At 38.0% G+C, this 22,412-nt stretch overlaps 1 protein-coding gene across 1 annotated transcript in view; it reads right to left on the bottom strand.

Annotated features, from left to right (window-relative positions):
• MCTP2 (multiple C2 and transmembrane domain containing 2) overlaps window positions 1-22,412 on the bottom strand; it is a 258,431-nt gene that overhangs the window by 99,090 nt on the left and 136,929 nt on the right. Inside the window, 4 exon segments of the mRNA XM_032175198.2 lie at window positions 1,699-1,801; window positions 3,098-3,200; window positions 16,858-16,951; window positions 19,236-19,422. Coding sequence (XP_032031089.1) covers window positions 1,699-1,801; window positions 3,098-3,200; window positions 16,858-16,951; window positions 19,236-19,422 — 487 coding nt within the window.

The following is a 22,412-nucleotide window of genomic DNA, read 5'->3' on the forward strand; positions in this document are numbered from 1 at the left end:
CAAAGAATGTCCTGGCCCGAAATATCAATAGTGCCAAGATTGAGAAACCCTGATTAAGCTGGAGGTAATTTCTTAGATCTTCTAGAGAAGGAAGGAGAGAGGGAGGAAGGAAAGGAGGAAGGGGGGAAGGAGGAAGGAGAGAAAAAGGAAGAACCACTAACCTAAGCTAATGCTTTTTACAAACCAGATCCTTCAGAATACAAGGTAGAATTTCTTGTGAAAGCCTACTTTGAATGCAAGCCACCACACACCTTGACTTTTTTTTAGGTTGGCTACAAGTAGGGAAAAAGAGAAAGACAGAAGTGGGCAACGGTTTGGGGAAAGGAAGGCAGGCGGGTGAGCTGTCAATTGTTGGTATTATAGAAAGACCAAACACACAAAACTTTTATGTACAAAACAGAGGGGAGTTTTTTTTTTTTTCTTTAAGGTCATGTTCACCAAGCAAGGAATAAAAAAAGAGAAATGAGAAAACTGTCAAGGAAAGTCTTTGCTTCGAGTCCCCCAGACCTCTTTAAAGTGTCCCCCACATACTGGTTACATGTATTCCCATGAGAATAACTGACAAAGTTGTAACAAAAAAAGGGGGGTAAATCCCAAATTGCCGTCTCCTCTCTGAGAGCTGCTCGGCTGGTGCTGATGGCTCAGAGCATGTGGCAGGAGCCAGCCGTACCAGGGAGCAGATGCTCCAGACAGGCTCTCCAAGTAACATCAGGGATATGAGAACTCAGGGAGAAATTAGCCAAGCACGCAAACACAGAAGAAAAGATATTAAGAAGTACGGCATTCCTCCCTCTGTAAACATCAAGTGAGTTAGGCTAATCTCCTGGTTAAATTACAGAGTGCTCCATCCACAAAAATCCACAGATAGCTTGGGAAAAATAAGTCTTTGGGAAGAATAAAGTCTCATTGGCTGATAAAGCCATAATAAGCCTAAAACAAATTGTGTTAATGGTTGGATGAAAAACTGGAATTCTCTCTTCTCAAAGAGTACATTTGGTACATACATTACTGTCTAATTAAGAGATGAATTCACTCCCCAGCCTCCCCCCAACCCATGTAAAGGCATTCTTTGGTGCCTTCTTTTCTGAATTTTGTAATTATTTTTTCCTTCACTGACCCTGGTGCATTATCTTACTGCTGGACTGCCAAAATACTTTTCCTTGTCCAAGAAAGGCTCTCTGCTTTCTTCCACAAAGCATTTTTTAATTTTGAGACCGAAAGCAAACATGACTACTAAAAAGACAAATAGAACTTTTGGGAAAATGGTCTTTAGAAGAACTGAGAACAAATGTACAGTTACCAACAATTAATCTTTGAAGAAATGTACAGTAAGGAGGTATAAAGAAATACATGTGTGTTTTTCATTAATAAATAGAAAATCAGTCATTCTTCTATATTCCTTGTAACCAAAGACAAATTCCTATCTTAAGATGGAAAGACTGAAAATGAATTGAAAAACTGGTCAAAATGTTTTGGTTGGTTAAGTCAATATTGGACAGAAACAGAAAAAAATTATATCCCTTTATATCTGAAACTACTGAAAATACCGGATAAGAATGAGGATTAAAACACTCGTTTCCTGCTACAGTTAGGAGGATATTTTTCCCCCACGTTGACAAAGATAAAGCAACTCTAGACCATAGAAACTCATCAACTATAAAATGACTCACAAATTGTTTATTAATAAAGGAAACTTACAGACAGCAAGGGAATGGCAACTTTTCCAAGAAAATCTGGGGGTTTATCTCCATCTTCATCAAACACTGTCACTTCCAAAACATCATGGATATCTTTAATGGGACTGTAACAAAAATACCATGTATTATACACAAAAACACACAAGTGAAGTCTGTTCCATGAAGGTCTGGAAACACTGTTTCACTAATTAAGTCTGTATGTCCTTAGAGTATAAAACTACCATTTAATTAAATTCCAAAAATTAAATCAAACTGACTGTATTCCCAAACCTTCCATCATAGAAGATTCAGACATCCATATGAAAAAAAGAAGTCAACTTTTTTACTATGACATTTTTCAAACAGTATATCTGCACTCAAGGGTAAGACTTTCAAAGAAACAAAATAAAGAAAGAGATAGGGAGAAAGCATTAGCAGAGTGTCCAACCAAAGTAATTTTTAAAAAGCTTCCAAATGAAAGGAGTTAACATTTTTTTAAATTAAGAATTACCTTTAAAATAAAATGGTGGTGAAAAATCACTATTTCTTGAAATGCATAGAAACCCTCTGTTGTTGAAAGACAAAATACTAAAAATATATATATTTTAATATTGACCAGAAGCCAGATACCAGGGACAATGAAAAATGGAGCCATGGCTGTTGGCAACGCGTTAGGGAAACAAGAGACTCTTACTTACATCTGGCCATTGGCAAAGGTGTTTAGCAGAGTGAATCCACTTTTCATAGATCCTTGGGAACATTCTGCTAATAGCATTAACTCTACTCAAAATGAACTTTATTTTTTCACTTAGAAGCACAGACAGAGCATTGATTTAGCTTCGTGGGGGCGGTATGTCACCATTTTACCCAAATTCAACAGGGCCTCCCCTCAATGTTCAGGTGCCTTGAAATCTAAAGCAAACTAAGATATTAAATCTATCCAGCCTCCTAAATGCCCGGGTTTGATAGTGTGGGCAGAGAATCACCGTGGGATGGGTTGCTCAGATAAACTGGAATATAAGGAGTCTTTGGGAGTCTCTAAGGAGTCACAGATAATCTGTATTTTCCTAAAGATTTTGGCAGATCTTAGAACACATAAGATCCTTGAATTTAAGGCAGGTCTCCATTTCCTTAACCCATGAATGAATTAACCTAGAAATATGGAAGCTTCCATTTACTCATAGATTAATTTAGTCACTAAAAGATCTACTTTACAAATGCCTCCTATAACCGTCCCTTGCAGTTCCAAATGGTCTATCATTAACACCACACTCTATAAAATGAAAGGATAAAAGGTTTTCAAAAGAAAAAAACAATAAAATTTACTCTTTGCCCATAAAAATGGACAGAAACTTCCACTCAGGAGCCCCAGACTACCTTCCAAGCATAGCACAAATAATTCCAGAAGCTAAAGCACTTACAACGTAAAAACTTTGTTCCATTCAGGGTTGAGGTTTTTGTAGACGGTATGCGTCTGAAGTCGGTCATTGCCTAACTCCAACAAGCAAAATGGGTCACTCTTCCCTGGAAAGATAACATACACATTGGTCAAAGACAAGTGAATCTCAAGAGGGACAAGGGCAATGTGAACAACAATCAGACAAAGTTGTGCTTGCTGAAAGAGGGAAGGCAAGACTCCTTTTCCAATGAGTCACGGAGGCCCTGTGTGGGAATCCAGGAGACAGGCAGAGGCTACAAGTGTTGTACCTTTAGCATACTTAACGGGTTAGAACAAACACACCACCTGATATGGGCTGGTTGTGTCTCCACCCAGATCTCATCTTGAATTGTAGCTCCCATAGTTCCCATGTCTTGTGGGAGGGACCTGGTGGGAGATAATTGAAGCATGGGTGCAGTTTTCCCCATACTGTTCTCGTGGTAGTGAATAAGTCTCATGAGATCTAATGGTTTTATAAGTGGTTTTTCTTTCACTTGGTTCTCATTCTCTTTTGCCTCATGCCATGGAAGACATGACTTTCGCCTTCTGCCACAATTGTGAGGCCTCCCCAGCCACATGGAACTGTGAGTCCATTAAACCTCTTTTTCTTTATAAATTACCCAGCCTCAGGTATGTCTTTATCAGTAACGTGAAAACGGACTATATACCACCCAAGATCAGGCCTTGACAGCCAGTGGCCACACATTTCACAGAAGTGGGACTCCATTTGGCATGAGAGCCCATTTCTTTGTTTTTAAAATGAAATTCATCTCTGTTTCCTTCCTAAATTCTAAGTCAATCTGTATAATTACTATTCTATAACTGGAAAACTATAACTTACAGGCTTCTACATGGCTATAAGAGGAAGTGAGAAAAAGTGTAAAAATGGCTCTTTAGGAGTTAAGCTCTGCTCCTAAGCAAATGGTCACAAACACTCATGATCCTGTATACTCAGTACATTATGAGAATACATGAGCTACATTTTTGGTGTCATAAAGCAAACAAACAAAAAAAAGTATAACGCAATAAAGTTCAGAGTTTTTAACTTAACAAAAAAAATTAAGCTCATCTTTCACTTCTCACCTCTTCTCTTTCTATCCTATCTCCCATATTTGCACACCAAAAAAGGTAAGAAATTTCCAAATCCAAAGTTAGACCTACAGTGTTATCAACCAAAAAACTCACTTCCCTTTTGTTGTGTTTGGCGGAAGGATCTGGAATTGGAACTGTCAGGGAAAGAATGAATGGCTCCATAATGTCCGTAGGACATTAATGCATTGCTGGCGTCTGCAGCACACTGGCACTTTACAAAGCAGCGCTTGCTAAATTAATTGGGGGCACAAGGACAGACGCTGTTCCAACAAATGGCCAAGGAGTCCCAGGCCAGGGCCTCAGCCAGAGAGTGCTCAGGCCTCTTGACCTGCTGGCCTACCATTCAGGTCACTGAACCTCCATCTAATTCGCTTAATAACCAGGCGCTCTGAGGTACAGCACATCAATAGAGATACTGATACTTGCAGGAGACTGCATGAAGATTATTGTTTAAAAAGGGAAGAGAAGAAGAGCAGACGCATGGGTGATGAATAGTATTAAACAGGAGATTCTGCTCAACTGACTAGTGGCCTGGACACTTAGATTCCTCGCCAAAGCTTTTAAGTCAATGCTACTATTTCAGTTACTAGTAGACAATGATCAAGCCACAGACATAAAGGAATGAGTGAGGGTTTTCAATTGCAAACAATGGAAATGGTACCTGCTACATATAGCAGAAAAGAAATTTATTAAAATAGTATCAAACAGCATTCAGAATTCCTACAATGGCTAGAGAATCAGGCTAAAAAATATCACTATAAACCAAAGAATACTTAAGCACAAGAAACTCAGCCCATATCTCACACCAGGAAAAGTCTGTTGTGGCCTCTGCTTCCGCGGAATTCTGCCCCCACAGTTCACTTCTAATATGAATTCTCTACTCCTGCTTCTTTGCCTCACTTAAGACTGATGCAAGGGCCTCCGGGGCCTGTCTTACACAGCCAAGTACCCAGGCCTGAACGGCCAGAACTCACAAAGGGAATACTGACTTCGTAGCTTCGGTGAATGAAAGTGGGCTCTGACCTCTTCTTCAAAATACACAATGGGAAATGATTCAAACATGGAAGGGATTTTAGATGCTGGGGAGTCAAAATCAAACTAACATAAAAATCCATCGGCACCCACAAAAAGTCTTGTTTATTTAAAGACAGTTTACTCTGGCCATGTGGTTTGCAGGGGAAGAGGCTGGAGTTAGTTGGGAAAAAGCCTAGCAACATAGACCACCACCATTTCCTCTTCAGCAACTGTGAACAAGAAGAGACCACATACTTTTGGCTTAATGCTCAGGTATACCATGCTTGATTTCTCAACCCAGGCTGAAACAGCTACTTAACCGTTTGTCAGACTATTAGTAGGTGTCAGCGCTGCTCCTCCAGAGACGCCAGCATGACACGCCATCAGCAGTTGCTCCAGGGAAACCGTCTGACACTTTTAATGAAAACCCTGGGGTTACTCCACAGCAGTGCAGAGATGCTGCCTGGTCCTGTTGAGGCACAGGTGGGCTCGCTCTGTGGCTCCCGCTCTCTCAAGCAAGCACACTCTTAGCTGTCCCAGCTAATGAGGAACAGACTTTCCTCCAGAAACCAGGAACTTCAGTTACGTGTCTCCAAGGAACACACTGTACCAACTCTCTGAAGATAATTCAGTCAAAGCTCATTAAAATGCTGCATTTATTAATATTACAGAATAAACAGAGAAGCAAGAAGAAACAAAGACATTAAAATGTTTATAGAATAATTTACGCACATTTTATGGATTGATTTCTCTTAAGAAGTTTCAGATACATGGGGACTTTGAGTAAAATTTCAATAACAAATATTCTTATTTGAGATAACAAGTATCTCTCATAATAAATGAAATGTCCAAATGCTCACCAACGGTACTGAGAGAAAAGGACAAGGCAGATTGACATACATAACATTTGAGGCTGTACTTTTCCTCTTTGTACCACCTATTTCACAGGAAAAACATCTAGAAGACCTCCTCTGTGTCCAGAAGCCACATCACCTTGACACATTTATGCCACTGACAATTCAGTTTCACATTGAGGTTTAGCACTTTGCACTCAAAAGCCTTTGCTATTTTCCAACATTGCTTTAAAATTTATTTGTGTTTCTTGAATGGCAAGTAAGGGGGGTTCACTTAAACAGTTTTACCTTTGTATCAATTATAGAAGCTGAATGACAAATAATAAATGTGTTACAATAGTCATATCATGCATTCATTCATTTGATAACCCTTTTCTTTTTTTTTTGAGATGGAGTCTCACTCTGTTGCCTAGGCTACAGTGAAGTGGTGTGATTTTGGTTCACTGAAGCCTCTGCCTCCTGGGTTCCAGCAATTCTCCCTCCTCAGCCTCCCGGGTAGCTGGGATTATAGGCATGCGCCACTACGCCCAGCTAATTTTTGTATTTTTAGTGGAGACAGGGTTTCATCATGTTGGCCAGGCTGGTCTCAAATTCCTGACCTCAGGTGATCCACCTGCCTCAGCCTCCCAAAGTGCTGGGATTACAGGCGTGAGCCACCATGCCCAGCCCATTTGATAACCATTTATTAAGCATATAGCTTAATAAATGTTCCTAGCACTAAACTGATCCTGAAATACAACCACCACCTAAGCAATTACCTGCAAGGGACTCTCATAATGGTCTCTGCTATTCTGAAAATGCTGCCCTTTCCAAGAAAACTTTCCTCATTCTCATCCCACAGCAAACTAAGTTGTTTCCATTTCAGATCTCCAATTGTGTATTGTTGTTACTTCTCTTATATCCCACATTTGTAAATTTCCACTCCACAGTCAGCATGCATATTCACTTAAGGGTCCTGATGCAGGCACACCCAATATACGTATGCTCTTTCCATCCCCCAAGAACAGTGCCACGGCCTAGGGACAGAGGGCAGCAGTGAAATGCAGGTGAAAACATGAAAGTTCAGAGAAATGTAATTCGGTTCAGAGAAGTTCAGAAAGATTTCTTAGTGGAGGTGATTCTTAATCAAGGTTTACAAGGGGAGTATTTGATGAGCAGAAATGGATAAGTCCTTCTTGTGGAGATAGGACAGGTCAAAGCATCAAATTTATTAGGAAGATACATATATATATTATATATCACATATATATCATATTATATATATAATATATATTTACAATGTATATAATAAATATATACATATTATATATATATGAGAGAGAGAGGCAAATAGCGGTAATCAGGTAATGTAAGATGTAGGTGGATAGGTACAAAGACTGGCTTGAAGACCATGACCAGTACTTTTCATTTCATTCTACTCATCCAGGAGCCAGGAACCACCCTAGACTGTCAATGCAATACAAGGGGTAGAGTTGGAAGGAAGCACTTCTGGACCAACACAATTCCTGAAACTAAATATGGAGCATTTTAGCTCAGAGAGGCTTGGGGGATGTGGGAGGACAGCAGAGCCATTCCAGATGAAAATTTCTAAAACTCTATTTTCATGTCTTATTTCCAACCATTTGTTTACAAACCTTACTATCAGATATTGGAGCACATTTTAATTGATCAATTCTGGAAATCTATATTTTCTGTTTACCCCACATAACCCATCCTTATCTACCCACTGTTCACCAACTCTTAGCAAGGTTGGTGTCTCTTTCCTCCACTCCTAACTACACTAGGCTGCTCTATCCTGTCCTGCACACAGAGTAACAGGGCTCATTTCTGCTTCCTACTTTGCACGGGGAATAGCTTGTCCCTCTATGCCCTTCCAATCTCCTTGCTCTCCAAAAAAGGAAAACAAATGTTTTAAAAAAAAAAAAAAAAAAACTAACTTCTCAGGCCTAGTTTAACCTTGCCTTCTTTGTGGAACTTTCTCTGCAACCTCCAGGGAGACCCCAGACTCCTATGATAATGAGTTTGGACATTATAATGCCTCCTGTATGATCCTCAGAATGTGCAAAGCACTGTGCTAGGAGCTGAGGGGGCTTTTAAAAGAAAATGAAATGTTGATCTCTGTTCTTCTAGGCCTAACTTTTCATATACGTCCAGCCTTTCCAGATGGGTCCTGGCCTTCTCTAGGACAAATAATGACTTCTTCAGCATCACACAAGCAAAGACCTGCTCACTTTGCTGTGACAGATAGAACAAGGGGCAGACAGGTCCATACTAGGACTGCAAGAACAGTAAAGGAAGAATAGGACTTCACCTTGCTAAAATGTTATTTATCTTAATTTCTGATAATCCTATATTCTAATGCCTAGAGCAAACAAGATGAATGATATGAGAAAGCTTCTTTTTTATTTTTATTTTTTAAATACAGACAAGGTCTCACTCTGTCACCCAGGTTGGAGTACAATGGTGCAATCATAGCTCATGGTACTGTAACTTTGAATTCCTGGGCTCAAGCAATCCTCCTGCCTCAGCCTCTACGACTAGCTAGGACTACAAGGACATGCCACCATACCTGGTTATTTATTTATTTATTTTTTTGGTAGACACCAGGTTTCATCGTGTTGATCAGTCTGGTCTGGAACCCCTGGGCTCAAGGAATCCTCCCTCCTTGTCCTCTTAAAGTGTTGAAATTATGGGTGCAAGTCACTGCGCTTGGCCCTATTTTCTTCTTCTAACCCCACTTCCCTGCTACTTCTCAATCCCCTCAGCAATATCATCATTCGCTGATCTTGTCTAACATCTTCCCATTTTCATTCTCCTCTCAAAATCCTTGCTCCTCACAGCTGCCAGAATAAACTTTTGTAAGTTTATATCAGATCATATCATTCCCTTAATAGTTTTCCAAATTTCTTCACCTGGCCCCAAAGCTCCTAAGTCATCCAGTCCCACCTAAGACATTAACATCCTCTCCCCTCAGAGGTTCCTTTTGCTTTCTGTCTTCTAGTCCTGCTTGCTTTCTTCCAGACCTCTGAAAAAGCTGGGCAGGCCCTGGAACATTGCTGTTTCCTCATTTTCAAGTGCCTTTCCTTCAGCTCTGCGGTGCCAACTCTTTCTCATGTCTCCATTTGACACCTCTGCTAGAACATCACTTCCTGCAGTATCTCCAGTCAGGCATCCCTTCCGTAAGAATAAACACCACACGTTCTTGACCTTAGCAGTATAATTGAAATTAGACAGCCACTGGTTAAATCAGTCACTTCATATGAGTTCAGGGACCAATTCCTCTTTTCTACCATGTCACAAGGAAAAATCATAACGTATCACATAGAATAGAAAAGGTATATTTGCTAAATAAATTTAAATGTTACTAAGAACCCACCCATTAATATGGAAGCGATTCCTCTGTTAATTCATGGAATGTCACAAATGAGCTGAATTCATTCACCCTCATGGTGCCATTAAGTTGTAAACCACTAAGTCATCCATATACTCCCAAACTTTGCAATGACTACAGTCCATGTTCTTTGGCAGGCAGTTGAAGCAGATGGCCTGCCAGAGGCAGATTTATGTAGTTTTTAATGTGTTTTTCAAAAGTTGGTCTTGATTTGGGCTTAGCTACCCATGAAGATCTCTTGAAAATTAAAAACATTCAGTCACGACTACTGAGCTTTCTAGAAATTGCAATTATAGCCATCCCTTTGAAAACAGGGCATCTTTAAGAGACAAGGTATTGCTATGGATACAGCTTCAAGAGACAGACAATTAAATGAAACCATAATATGGGCATGTGGTTTAAAACTCAGTGAACAATAACTGTGAGACTATTCCTCTTCTGACACAAGCAGTCTTATGTTTCAAAACAAAAACAGCAATATAAAAAAACTTGTAGTCACTATTATAATTTACAGAAACAACTCAAAAGTCAGTATTATAGTACATGGCAGAAACATTTTTACTCTATAATGTGGGGTCTAAGTGCCCTATTTTGGTCAACAGTTTGACAATAGCACTTTTTTGTATAACAACAACAACAAAAAGATGAACACGCCAAGCTGTTTTATACTAATAAAACTGTTATCCAGATTATCAAAACATAAAATTCAAGCACTAAAGTAGTTCAGTATGAGAATTTCTCTACCATGAAGCATATTTTTTTGTCTTCTTTTTAAGCACTCAATAGAAATAGAAACAAAAAGAAACATCTTAGAGTGGTAACTAGATTTCTAAAAGTGGCTGAAGAGATAAAAGTGGTTATCAGCTTATATGTCTAACATGATCTAAAATTAGGGAAATTATAAACAATATGTGAGCAAAACAACCTATACAATTCTTCATGTATCAAATATACTCTAATAAAATGCATTTAATAAAGAATGGGAAAAACATTTATTAAGCACAAAATCTATATCAGGCATGTTCATTTAGGATTTGATTTAACCCTTAAAATACCCATGAGGACATGGAGGCTTAGAGGGAGCCTAAGGCCAGTATGTGGGGGAACTGAGATTCTGCTTCTGTATATCTTCCATGTCATTATACATAGAGATTAAAATGAGAGACAGCTACCATACAAACAAAAGGCAAAAACATGGGCACTAATTTTTATCTTCAATGAATACATCATTGAACTGGACATTGGTTTAGTTAAGGCTGAATCCAGGGCCCATGGAAAAGGCTCATGCACTTACCCAAGGAATGGAATATTTTATTGCAGTTATGGCTCAAATCCGTGTGGGGGACAGACCAAGAGCTCCTCCTAATGGCATAGCCAAGGAACCAGTGAACTGGAAATGCAACCCCCTGATTTTGAAGAAGGTCTCCATCTATTTCAAAGGTACGCACCACCTCCTACACCTGATGTCCTGCAGTGGAGGAGCGAAGGCAGAGTGAAGATTGAGCCTTCTCTTAGGGATCACAAGCTGCCTAAGGGTGTGTCTGTTAACCAAGTGTGGTGCTCAATGAATATCTGTGGTCGATTACCAGAACTGCCCCCGAGCTGACTTTCCTGAAGTTGAGAAATACTTTAAAAGTGGTAGAGGAAGCTATATTGGGTTCCCTGGAAAGAAACAGTGGTTCTGGAATTAAATGTATCTTTATTCTCCCGGATCAGGCAATTGTTACGGTCCCCAACATGCCTATTTACAAAATAAGGACACTTTATAATAACCTGGATTTCTTGTGTGGAAACATATATTTATTTTTCCTCTGATAGATATTTTGAGATTATGCTAATTTGGGAGTTATTTCCTTTATTAACAATGGAAAGAGAAAACGGTCCAAGCGATACCTTTATTACCAAGATATCAAGAGGATCCAGATATATTTGGAAACTTTTCATGATTGATGGCTGGGTTTTGTTTGTTTTTGTTTTTGTTTTTTTTTTAATGGCAAAGAGTGCCAAAAAGTCTCAAGGGTGAAATTAAAAATCCCCAGGAGAATTCTGGAAGGCAAGCAACTCCAAATTGTGAGTCAAGATGATATTTCCAGTTTTGTCCCTCCATTGCCTCCTGATAATTCCCTAGCTTCTCATCATAACATATAGATTATTAGAATAATGGAAACATGAAAAATGAAGATGAGTGATATGGTTTGGATCTATATCCCTACCCAAATCTCAGGTCCAGGTGTAATCCCCAGTGGTGGAGGTGGGGCCCAGCAGGAGGTGATTAGATCACAGGGGTGGATCCTTCATGAATGGTTTAGCGCTATCCTCTTGGTGCTATCTCCTGATAGAGTTCTCACGAGATCTGGTTATTTAAAAGTGTGTAGCATCCCCTATCCATTGGTCCTGCTCCTGCCATGTCAGATTCCTGCTCCACTGCTCCTGCTTTGCCTTCCATCAAGAGTAAAAGCTCCCTGAGACTTCCGAAGAAGCGGAAGCTGTCATGCTTCTTATACGGCCTGCAGAACCGTGAGCCAATTAAACCTCTTGTTTTATAAATAATCCAGTCACAGGAATTTCTTTATGGCAATGTGAGAATGGATTAAACAACGGGATTGTGCTATAAAAAGAGAGGATATTGAAGCCTATACTGCATTTTCTGTTGTGCTGTTATGTCACTTCATATCCTCCCACACCAAGGTAGGCGTGGAGGGCTGCTCTGATTGCTTTGTTGCTACTCTTGGCACGGTGAGTTAAAGTAAACTCCCCTAAGTTTCCAGTTCCCCTATTATGTAGGATTCTGAGTGGGTAGGGGGCATCCTGGGAGGAACAGGGTAAGGACCATGAGTGTGAAACAGAGGGAGACTGAAGAATAGCCTCTTGCCTTTGGAACATCCTTTATGGGGAAAGAAGTCTCTTAACAATAATTATTTTAGAGAATAAAACTAATAAAGAGAAAGCTAGGGTAACAGGAAGGTAGCTGTATGAAACCACATTTTGATTCTAAGAATGCTAAGGAAGAATCATCGATCTGGTGTGGAATCTCGGCACATGCATCATGCCAATGGTGTCCATGATGGTTTCGATTCCTAGTGCTGAATTAACCCCAACACATTACAATCCTGGCAGCTTCTCAGCAGCATACTATCAATTATAATAAGGCTATCCTGAATAATCTGCACACATGTGCTGGGCATACCAAGACAGTTTCCTACTCTTCACTGGCTGATCTCAATGGGTAACATAGGTGTTGTCATGTATACTGAAAGGTGATACAATCTGGACTGAAAAACATTTCAATTCTCTAACAATTTTCCCATTAACCCATTGTTTACTATATTCTCTTTTTACAGTTTATGAGATTAACTTTGTATATTCTTTCAACAGTATTAATTTATGATCAGATGTGCCCCTGGGCAGCATATACCACGACTTTCTGTCTGGGCCTCTACTGTAGGTATGAAACCTGCTATACTGTCCATTTCTCAGCATTGTCCAGAATAAAATGTTTCTCTTTCTCAGTTAATCATTAGAATGTGAGTTATTTTCTTAAAATACCTGCGTTTTAAGACTAGCAGTAGCTGAGTGAAGTGTGTTGGTCTTGTCAAACATTACACACAGCTATTCACCTTGAGCCTCCAAGTACAATTTATCATTTGTTTCATGAATCAAGTCTGTGGCCTGGTTTACTGTGAAAGTAATGACATCAGGCTGCATCACCTATTACTTAAAAATGTTAGGTTACACTGGGCACAAGGAATTTGTGAAGCAAATTCTTTAAAAAATATTTGACAGGCTTTTCTACTAGAATAACTGCTTATGGCTATCCACATCTAATGTCGGCATAGACCTGAGAAAAAATAGCTTTTTACCAATTTTAGAGAGATAGGCTCCAAAGAAGATAGATTACTTAAGATTCTTTGAACAAAGTCTTCTCTCTTGTACACAAATGTCAGAAACTCTAAAAAATGCCAAGATAAATATACATTTAAATGTATTAACAGATAGCTTCAATCACAATCAAACAGCATATTTATTTAAAAAGGCATAATTTAAAAACAATAAATATACCTTTTTATACATTAGAGAATTAAAGACTTTACCATTTGTAAATATCATAATACTGGTAATATACACAGATTTAGGCTTATTCATATCTTTTAACACATTTGAAAATGTATACACTATTTTCCTTTATAGATAAAACAACTTTATGAGAAATAAATTCACCTTACTATATATATTTTATTCTAATGTTCTAAAATACTAACATAGTAATGAGTATTCAATTTTTCCAAAGTTTAATTTCTTATGACTATATAATCATAACATCAATAACAACAGGGAATATCCTTCTAATTTGATTCCAGTGGCTTGAATGACCTATATTTTCTTTTTCTAATGGTTATTCAAAAAGAGATGGATGTCTTTAAAATTAGGAAACTACTGACCACAGAGTTTACCATATGCATTCACTCCTCCTCCAAGATGTGCAGTCTCTTTGGCCCCAAAACGGTAACTATAACCTCCGTATGGACTACTGCCAAGACCAATCCCTATGGACTTTTGCTTTATCAGGATTCCTGAACTTTGGGTGAAATTAAACTGAAGCATCAATTATTGTGGTTACTTCACGTTGTTCTTAGAAACATGCAATTACCACAAAATAAAAACATATGATAAAAAGAAAAGCGGAAAGAATGAAAGGTTCCCTTGTGCACCGTGTCTAAAATGACCATCATTCTTTAGAGAATGTTCCTGGTTATTTGGAGTAAATGCATTTTTTTTTAATTTGTGGGTGAATGCTTTACTCCCCTAGCAACTGCAATAAATGAACGCTCATTGATACAGTAAGATGACTGGAAAATGGAGGGTATAGAGTAGAAATAGTTACTTATTTCTTAAATGTTCCTGGCACTGACAAAAATGGGTGGCTTTTCTGATCCTGATCCAATGACACTGTTGAGGTCTGTTTTATTTTTTGACTACATACTTTGAATTGGTAACAATAATGATAACAGCAATAATGCCTGATCCCCACTGTAGGCCACAATTGCTAACCTCTTAGAGGTATTCATTGCTACCTCACGGTAACGTGAATCCATTTCTTTTTTCACATAGAAAAGTTAAATTACAACTGTCTGGAGTAAGTCCACTTTGTAGCCCTAAAGCAGTGCCTTGGTTGGAACACTCTGAGGGATTCACACAGGAGCCTGACAATGTATAAACATAGACTGTGAAATTCAGTTCTAAAAACAAAGATCATTATGGTCTAAACACATGTTCAGCTAATGACAAATCACTTTCCCTCAATTAACTATAGCAATAATTTTCTCATAAATACAGAAATAGTAAAACACCAGGGCATTTAGTAGAACCACACAGCATTATTTCATTTCTAACTACTGCTATCGTTGTTGGAATTTGTTGGTACTTACCTTCATGCACTCCAAAACTATCTACTGAATACCTTGAACATAAAACAACAAAATGAAAACATTTCTCCCAAAATTATTCTTCCATAGAGAGGGTCTTTACAAAGACTCTTTCTTCAGGTATCTTCTCCTATTCACTTTACTTTAATAGTCAAAATACTCTTTGGAGATGATACACTGGCCTGAAACAATCTTTATAAAAACTAGTTTTGGGGGCTTTATGGAGGTTACTTGATAGGACAGGTTAAATAAATTAAGTTTTTCAAAAGTGTTTCCATTAGCCAGGCGTGGTGGCAGGCATCTGTAATCTCAGCTACTAGGGAGGCTGAGGCAGGAGAATTGCTTGAAGTCAGTAGGCGGAAGTTGCAGTGAGCCAAGATGGCGCCATTGCACTCCAGCCTGGGCGACAGAGCAAGACTCCATCTCGGGTTAAAAAAAAACAAAGGGTTTCCATATATGGATGTTGCTGTAAACAAGCCTTCAAAAAATACTCTTAATGCATTTCAGTCACTGGAGATTAAAAAATAATAAAATATATATATATATATATATATATGCAACTTACAAAAGGTATTTTTTTAAATGCTGGAAGGCATAAATGAGTTCTTGGGGCTGGAGACATTTCCTGAGAGAACAACAATTGTGCATTCGAAAAGCGCTGTATGTAAACCATTACATGGAATTAAAAATAATTTTCTCTGGAAAACTCATAGGCAGTTCTAAATGTGCTTTAGGGATGACAGAACCACTAATGTCAAAGGCACATGTGAAATGTTGACTGTTTTCATAAAATGTAAGTAAAAAGAAAAATGTCTTAATTAACATGAGATTACAAACATTTGCAACGATACTAGTGAATATTAAGAGCAATCATCTGAGTACTTCACCTACAAGCCTCAAAAATTGTATCTTCTATTTGGCCCAAAAACCATTTTCGGATCTTCTCACTAGTCAGATCCTCTTACAGAGTAGTTATTTCTATTGCTTCATTTTTGAGTAGGGTGAGGAGAACTTTTTTTTTTCAGCGAAGTTTATATTTCCTAAAATTTCTGTAATATAATGTGCTGAAAACTAAAGTTCTCTTTTCCACTGGTTGAACTTCCTCAAACTCAGTCTCAGAAATTTAGAGGCTTTACAAATATAGTGAAATTGTTCCTGTCTGAAAGGAAGAAAAAGAGCAGCCCACATTCTAAAAATATGAGATATATATTTTTAAAAACCATGCAATCCTGAATCAATAGATAGAACCATGCTGTAGAATACTCTTTGTATTCATCAATTTACTTGGTAAATAGCATCTGTCATGTAGGCGGCTAAATTGTTAGTCAGCACAAGGGGGTAATTTGGCAATGAGTGGGGAGTCGCTGTCAGACACTGGCGTGTCTGGATTACTCTACGTGCAGCAGAGCACAATTCAGCACAAAGCATGTCTGCTTTGGCCTCTTTCTAAAAGTTCAAGTTACAGAAGCACCAAGAGAAACTTCCTATAAGACAATGTCAACTGCAAAGTGGTCCCAGGACCTAGACTCTGGTCATTGTTACGATGAGGTGCCAGCCAGATCTGACTTCAAGCTCAGATTTATGAACCATGTGAACCATTCAGCACACAGAGCAGCAAAAGGCGAGAAGTCGAATCGCTGTCATTTGAGGTTACATAGAAAATCTTGACCAACAACTTAATTTAACAAATAAAGAAGTCGTGACTCATAATCCACAAATATTTTTGAAGCTCAATAGATTTGAATCTTACTGAATCAGCATAAAATCATTTGAAAGAAATAATTGTGTAAAAAAGGTGCTTTATGTGAAAGAAATTGCTCAAGTCTGCCTCTTTTTTGCTATGACTCTGTTTGAAGGAGCATGACTGTTACATTCATGCTTCTACTTATTAAGCATTTTGCTTTGCCAGGAGATCGTTTCAAAGCAGGAAATAAATAAAGATAAATTAGAAAATGAAAATGTCCTGTACCTGAGAAATCTGCCGCTAAGAGATCTGCTGCCTTTAAAACCTTCACTTGTAGAATGCCGACGTCTTTCATATCTTTCAGGGAGTTCTGTAAGCACTGAGGGTTGAAAAGGTGATACAAGTGAAAACAGCTTTTTAATATACTATTTAATGTCATAAAGTCCTATAGGAAGTGCAGCCTAGATTTATCTTCCTTTTTCTCATGAAATCTTTAAAAAAAATCCCCCAAAATTTATATAACAGGACAGTTAGGCACTTATAGCAGCCAGATTAAAAGAAAAGTGACTGAGAATTAATTAACTACAGCTTTAAAATAAACCAATTAGAAGCATATATAATCTACTTTTAACATCGCCCCCTGGTGATAGCATAGATACCCCACCAGGAAAATGTGTGGGTAGAATTACATTGATACTCTTTTTCCCCCCTTCTTTCTCATTAATGCAACTTTTAAATCACTCTGAAACACAACATTATTCTGACCTAGTTAGTACAAACTTTATGGATTCCAGAGGACTAAACTCGGACCCATCACAGATACTTATTACCACTCTAAAGAGAGTTGGGGCAGAAACTGAATTTTCTGGTTGGTTTTAGCTAGCTCATTGAATTAGAGATTAAGCATCTCGTATCACCCTGGATTCATATTTACTTTAGCCTTGAGTTTGCAGGAGCCAAAGTCTGAATATATCTACCGCTCATTCTTAAGCACATATAGCAATATTTGGATGTTTATATACATGGCATCCTTAAGAAATTGTGCATGAAAGAGGCCAGCAGATAAACTCTCTTCTCTTGCCTCCAGAACATACCTACTGAAAAAGATACTGCCTCAAAACCTTTGGACATGCTATTTCTGTCATTAGATAGCTAAAAACCTGTGATAAACAGACTGCAAGGATTTACGAAAGGCTATTAAAATACTTGCTATTTAGGCATTTCAGGTAGAATAACACAAGCTTCATAATAGTTTGCCTAACTTAATATGCATCATTCCTAAAAACATTTGAAAAGTGTTTCTCCTCTATATTTTCAACCTAAACAAACAAAACAATTAGTTTTTAAACTGAGAGAACACATTTGAAATGAAGTGCTTTTACAATTTAGAAGTGGAAATGCCCTTAAAGATGATCTGTCCTTACAACTTAAAAAACAAATCCAGGGGGCTGTAACTTGTGCTTTGAAACAGCATTTGTTCCCTCTAACGTGCTGGCTAGCTTGCTAGCTGAAGCACTCAGTATTTCTATTTTGATCATAGCCTCTTCAAACCTCTTTTTGATTACTACTCCTCAAATCCTGAAGTATTATTCAAAGCAGGCATTATGATGGTATCTAATGTTACTTTATAAACACAAAACTCCTCATGAATTTGGTAAATTTGTCAACTTATTCATTGGAAAGCTTGGGGAAAAGTTTAATTCTTCACCATTAAATTTTCATTTGCTTACCTAATCAGAGAGAATGTTAATAGTTGTGTCAAACCTTCTTTACAGTATGCCAGCCTCACATGCGCAATCTGCATTGACAATGAGCTATGTGGCTGGGTCTTGTACTCCCGAAGATAAAGAATTATTCAATTAATCAATACGTCTACGCAGTGAAGGATCCTGGAGACGCTAAAGTTTATGCTGAGAATGATAGTGCCATCGAATAGGGATTCATCTTTGCTTCATTTTCATGCCACTTTCCTAAAACATGCCTTCCCTGTGTGGCACTAAAATAAACATATTGATTTATAAAGAAGATAGGATAAAAGCAGAATGCAAATGAAGGCACCTAGAAAGCCAGAGTACAACAAATAAATGAAGAGGACACAGCCATTTCATTTAAAAATGCTGAGTGGACCGTTAAGCACATGGCAACTACTTAGGGAGAAATCACGCACTGCTCTTATCATCCACAGTAGTTCAGAACAGCAGTCCTTCATGTCCAGCTAGTGTTATCGCTTTACGAGGCATGAGCAAGTTCTCACCTAATCCTAAGAACTTCTGCAAAGGTATCCATAACATTGCAAACATTAATGGCTGGTAAAGTTATTTGTGAACTCATATGAAAAGTCCTATTTACACACACACACAGGCCAAGCAGGATTCTGCTTCCCTGGGGATTTTAACATTCCCCAAAGACTTGCTAAATGCTAAAAATTCAGAACATCTTTTTGCCTTTTAAAATAGCAAAACCAACTCTTAATTCTACTGTCACCTTTTCACTAATGCATTAACCCGTAAGTCTGATGTCTTGTTTTATGACGTACAATGAAACTTGGGACAAAGATCTCTTTTGATGTAGTTTTTCAATTCAGAGACTTTGTTTCAATAAAGACTTTGTTTTAAAAGAGAAGGTGGGAGGAGGGGGAGTGTACAATAAGGCCAAACACTCACATATCGCTGGGTAATCTGCTTTCTTTCGCTGGGGTCTGCTAAGGGGCAGACACACAGATCAGAGACGGAGACCCCCGCACAGGGTGTAAGTGTGACCAACATAAGGAGAGCCCCCAGACAGCTGCCCAGTGGCAGCTCCAGGCAGTTGGCTTGCTTCAGAGGCAGTGCCGAGATATCCACTTTACACCTAGAAAAGTTTCAGGAATCAAGAGAGAGACAAGTGATTAATTCAAGGCCACTGCAGTACCTCCAAAGCACCTGGCTTTGATTTCATCATTCCCCAAAACTCACTCTGTCTGGTCTTAGGTTTATTGAGCAGCGAAGGTTGCCCTAATTCATAATGCTCACTCCCAGCCTAACACACTCTAAAATTAAGGAGAGGAAGAGGTCCAGAAAATCAAAAAGAAGGCGGCATCGGCAGATGGAAAATGAAAAGAGAGGAGTGGATCTTTGCCACATAAGGTCTGTAGAAAGATAAGATCAAAAATTAGAGAGAAAAAAGGTTGAAAGTTTAAGTCTTATGAGTAAGCATGCTGTATGGCTTCCCTGGACTGTGCCTTTTATGAGTAAAGAGAATAAAGGATCATGGTTCAAAACATGAAGGAAAAAAAAAAAAGATAAGAGAAAGGCAAGTGGGAGAGGGTTAATGGAGAAACCGTTTTCTTCCTGATTAATGCCAACTGGCGAATTTTTATTTTAAAAAACACGTTAAGGTGTTTTCCTAATAGGCACACGCCACAGGGTTTCCCCAGGTGGGTTTCTTTCGGACAAATGGAGCATGAAGTGCTGTTGATTGATCCCATTTCAGCAGCACTGCCAGGAAAGGCTGTACCCATCTGCTATAAATTGCATGTTTTCCGCCTCTTAACAGCCAATGTTCTGGGGATGTTGAAAACCTCAAACACATTTAAATACAGAAGCAAACACCAAAAAGGGGGACTGAGGTGCTAAGCCATTTATTTGCCTTAACACTGACAACTCTGGGTTTGCCTGGACCACACCTGCTCTGTTTATGTATGCAGGTGGGTGAAGTAGGTGGGGTTGAGTAAAGTGGGGCATGGTATACCCAGACGTCCTTTTTTTTTTTACATTCTCCTTTACCCTCCATAATTATACAATAAGATGAATATTCAAGACTTCAGAAGAGGATGGAAGCACTGCTCCCCAGAATGAACAATAAGGATAGATTCTTGCCCTAAGCTGTCAATGGACTTTGTCCATCTGCAGTTAATTACAAATAGGTAAACTTACATACTATATAAAGCAATGGCAATTTTGAGCCACATGGCTATGTGGACGAAAACTTCCACTTTAAGAAATTTGAGAGAAAGCTAGCAATCACTTTTCCAAATAAATATGACATTAAAAGACTCTACTAGACTTTATTACAAGATTTAAAAATATTTTACATACCAGTATGTGTCCATATAATTAACTTAAGTGGGCATTTATTTCCTATTTATCAAAAGTGACCCCAGTTACAGGAGGGAGTGGCCATTAGAGCTTTTGCATGTAATAAATTCACCAAATATTTCTATGGGAGACAAGTTACCAAAAAAATGTATTTTTAAATAATCCTCTGATTTGAATCAAAACAATTTTTCTGTATCAATAGGGAAGCTTTTAAAGTTAAACTGCATTGCTATCTACGAAAAAATCGGTTAATAAATATTTTTATTTCATAAGCATGATGTAAGTGGGAAATCAAATTTGCTTGGAAAGAAAGAAATGTCTATTGCCTTAAAGCATTTATGTCTAGAAAAGTAGGTCCCCACAAATTCTTAGCCAATATTGCAGTAATATTTCTACTTCAGAATACTTTGCTGGGCATTATTTTACACTGTTACATACACTTTCATTTAATAAAGCTTTTCTTTCTTATGGAAAGGGAAATAATCCAAATTTGTAGAAATTTTCTCTGCTAGTCACAATGTTACAAATTAACAATAGCCTATTGATGGTACATTCTTTTTAATACCATTAATAATGGTAATTTATTTTTGTCCTTTAAACGTTTGCCTTTGGGAGGGTGGTTTTGTTGGTTCTTTGAGCAGCCAAAATTTATTTAGATACAAGTGCTCTGACAGCTAATAATGTTTGAGGGTCAAAAATAATATATAAGTAAGCTCTAATAAAATTTTTCTTGGATAATTCAAAATGAAGCTGATATTAATTCTAGAGTACTCTAATAACGCTGTGAGCGGTATTACCATAATTGGAATAACTGTGAAAATTTTCCTAGCGACTGTTTAAGTGCTCAACTTATTGGAACAGAGCAGTTTGTCAATTTTAAGTAAAAGCTGAACCACATACCAGATGAAATGCAAAGTAAATATTGGGTTTCTTCTCAAAATTACACATTTTCACAAGCTTTTCATTCATTTCTGTCTACTGTGAATGTTTTACACTTATGTTATTATAAAAAAATTAGTCCCTTCACTAGAATGAACACTTTCATGAAAAATAGCCATTTGTAGTTTAGATATTAGAGTCCTATGAGCAACAGGTTGAAGATTTAGGCATCAGCTTAATGGATTTTACAGTCTTTGATAACTAACAAGTGAATCCAGCCAAATATTTACTTGTACTTTCTCAGTGACTAGAAAGAACAAGTTAAACTGATATATTAGCATCATGATATTAGCATCATGTTAATCAAAATTAAAACTTAGTCTTTCTGGACATGGGTTATGACCCAGCCTCTTAGAGGTCCTGACCCACCACATGAACCAGTATGTTAAGAATTAATTTAAAGCTACCATAGTAGCCCCCCTTTAACGATGACTTTTTATAAACATTCTGTAACTCTTCTACCCACCTGGTGTCCCCATTTATTTCCACATTCTGGAAGAAGGGGAAAGACGGAAGACGGAAAAAATGTATTTCATACAAAACCTTCTTCAGGCCTCATATTTAACCTATTTCAACTCCAGCTCACACTGCTCCAGTGTTGTCATAAAGTTTGAAGGAGAACCAGAAGCTCTGGACATTAGCCAGAGACTGGAAGAATTATTTTCATTAACCCCAACCCAGTAAGAGGTTACTGCATTATCAGAAAAGCAACAGAATTTTTTTTTAACGAAAAAGACTTTTTTCCCTCAAATTGCAAATACTATTAACCATAATACTCATCCAACCTCCCAAAAGAGAAATATCAAATGACCAAAATGGCTTTTT

This window comes from Hylobates moloch, unplaced genomic scaffold (genome assembly GCF_009828535.3).
Source record: "Hylobates moloch isolate HMO894 unplaced genomic scaffold, HMol_V3 SCAFFOLD_14, whole genome shotgun sequence".
Lineage (NCBI taxonomy): Eukaryota > Metazoa > Chordata > Mammalia > Primates > Hylobatidae > Hylobates > Hylobates moloch.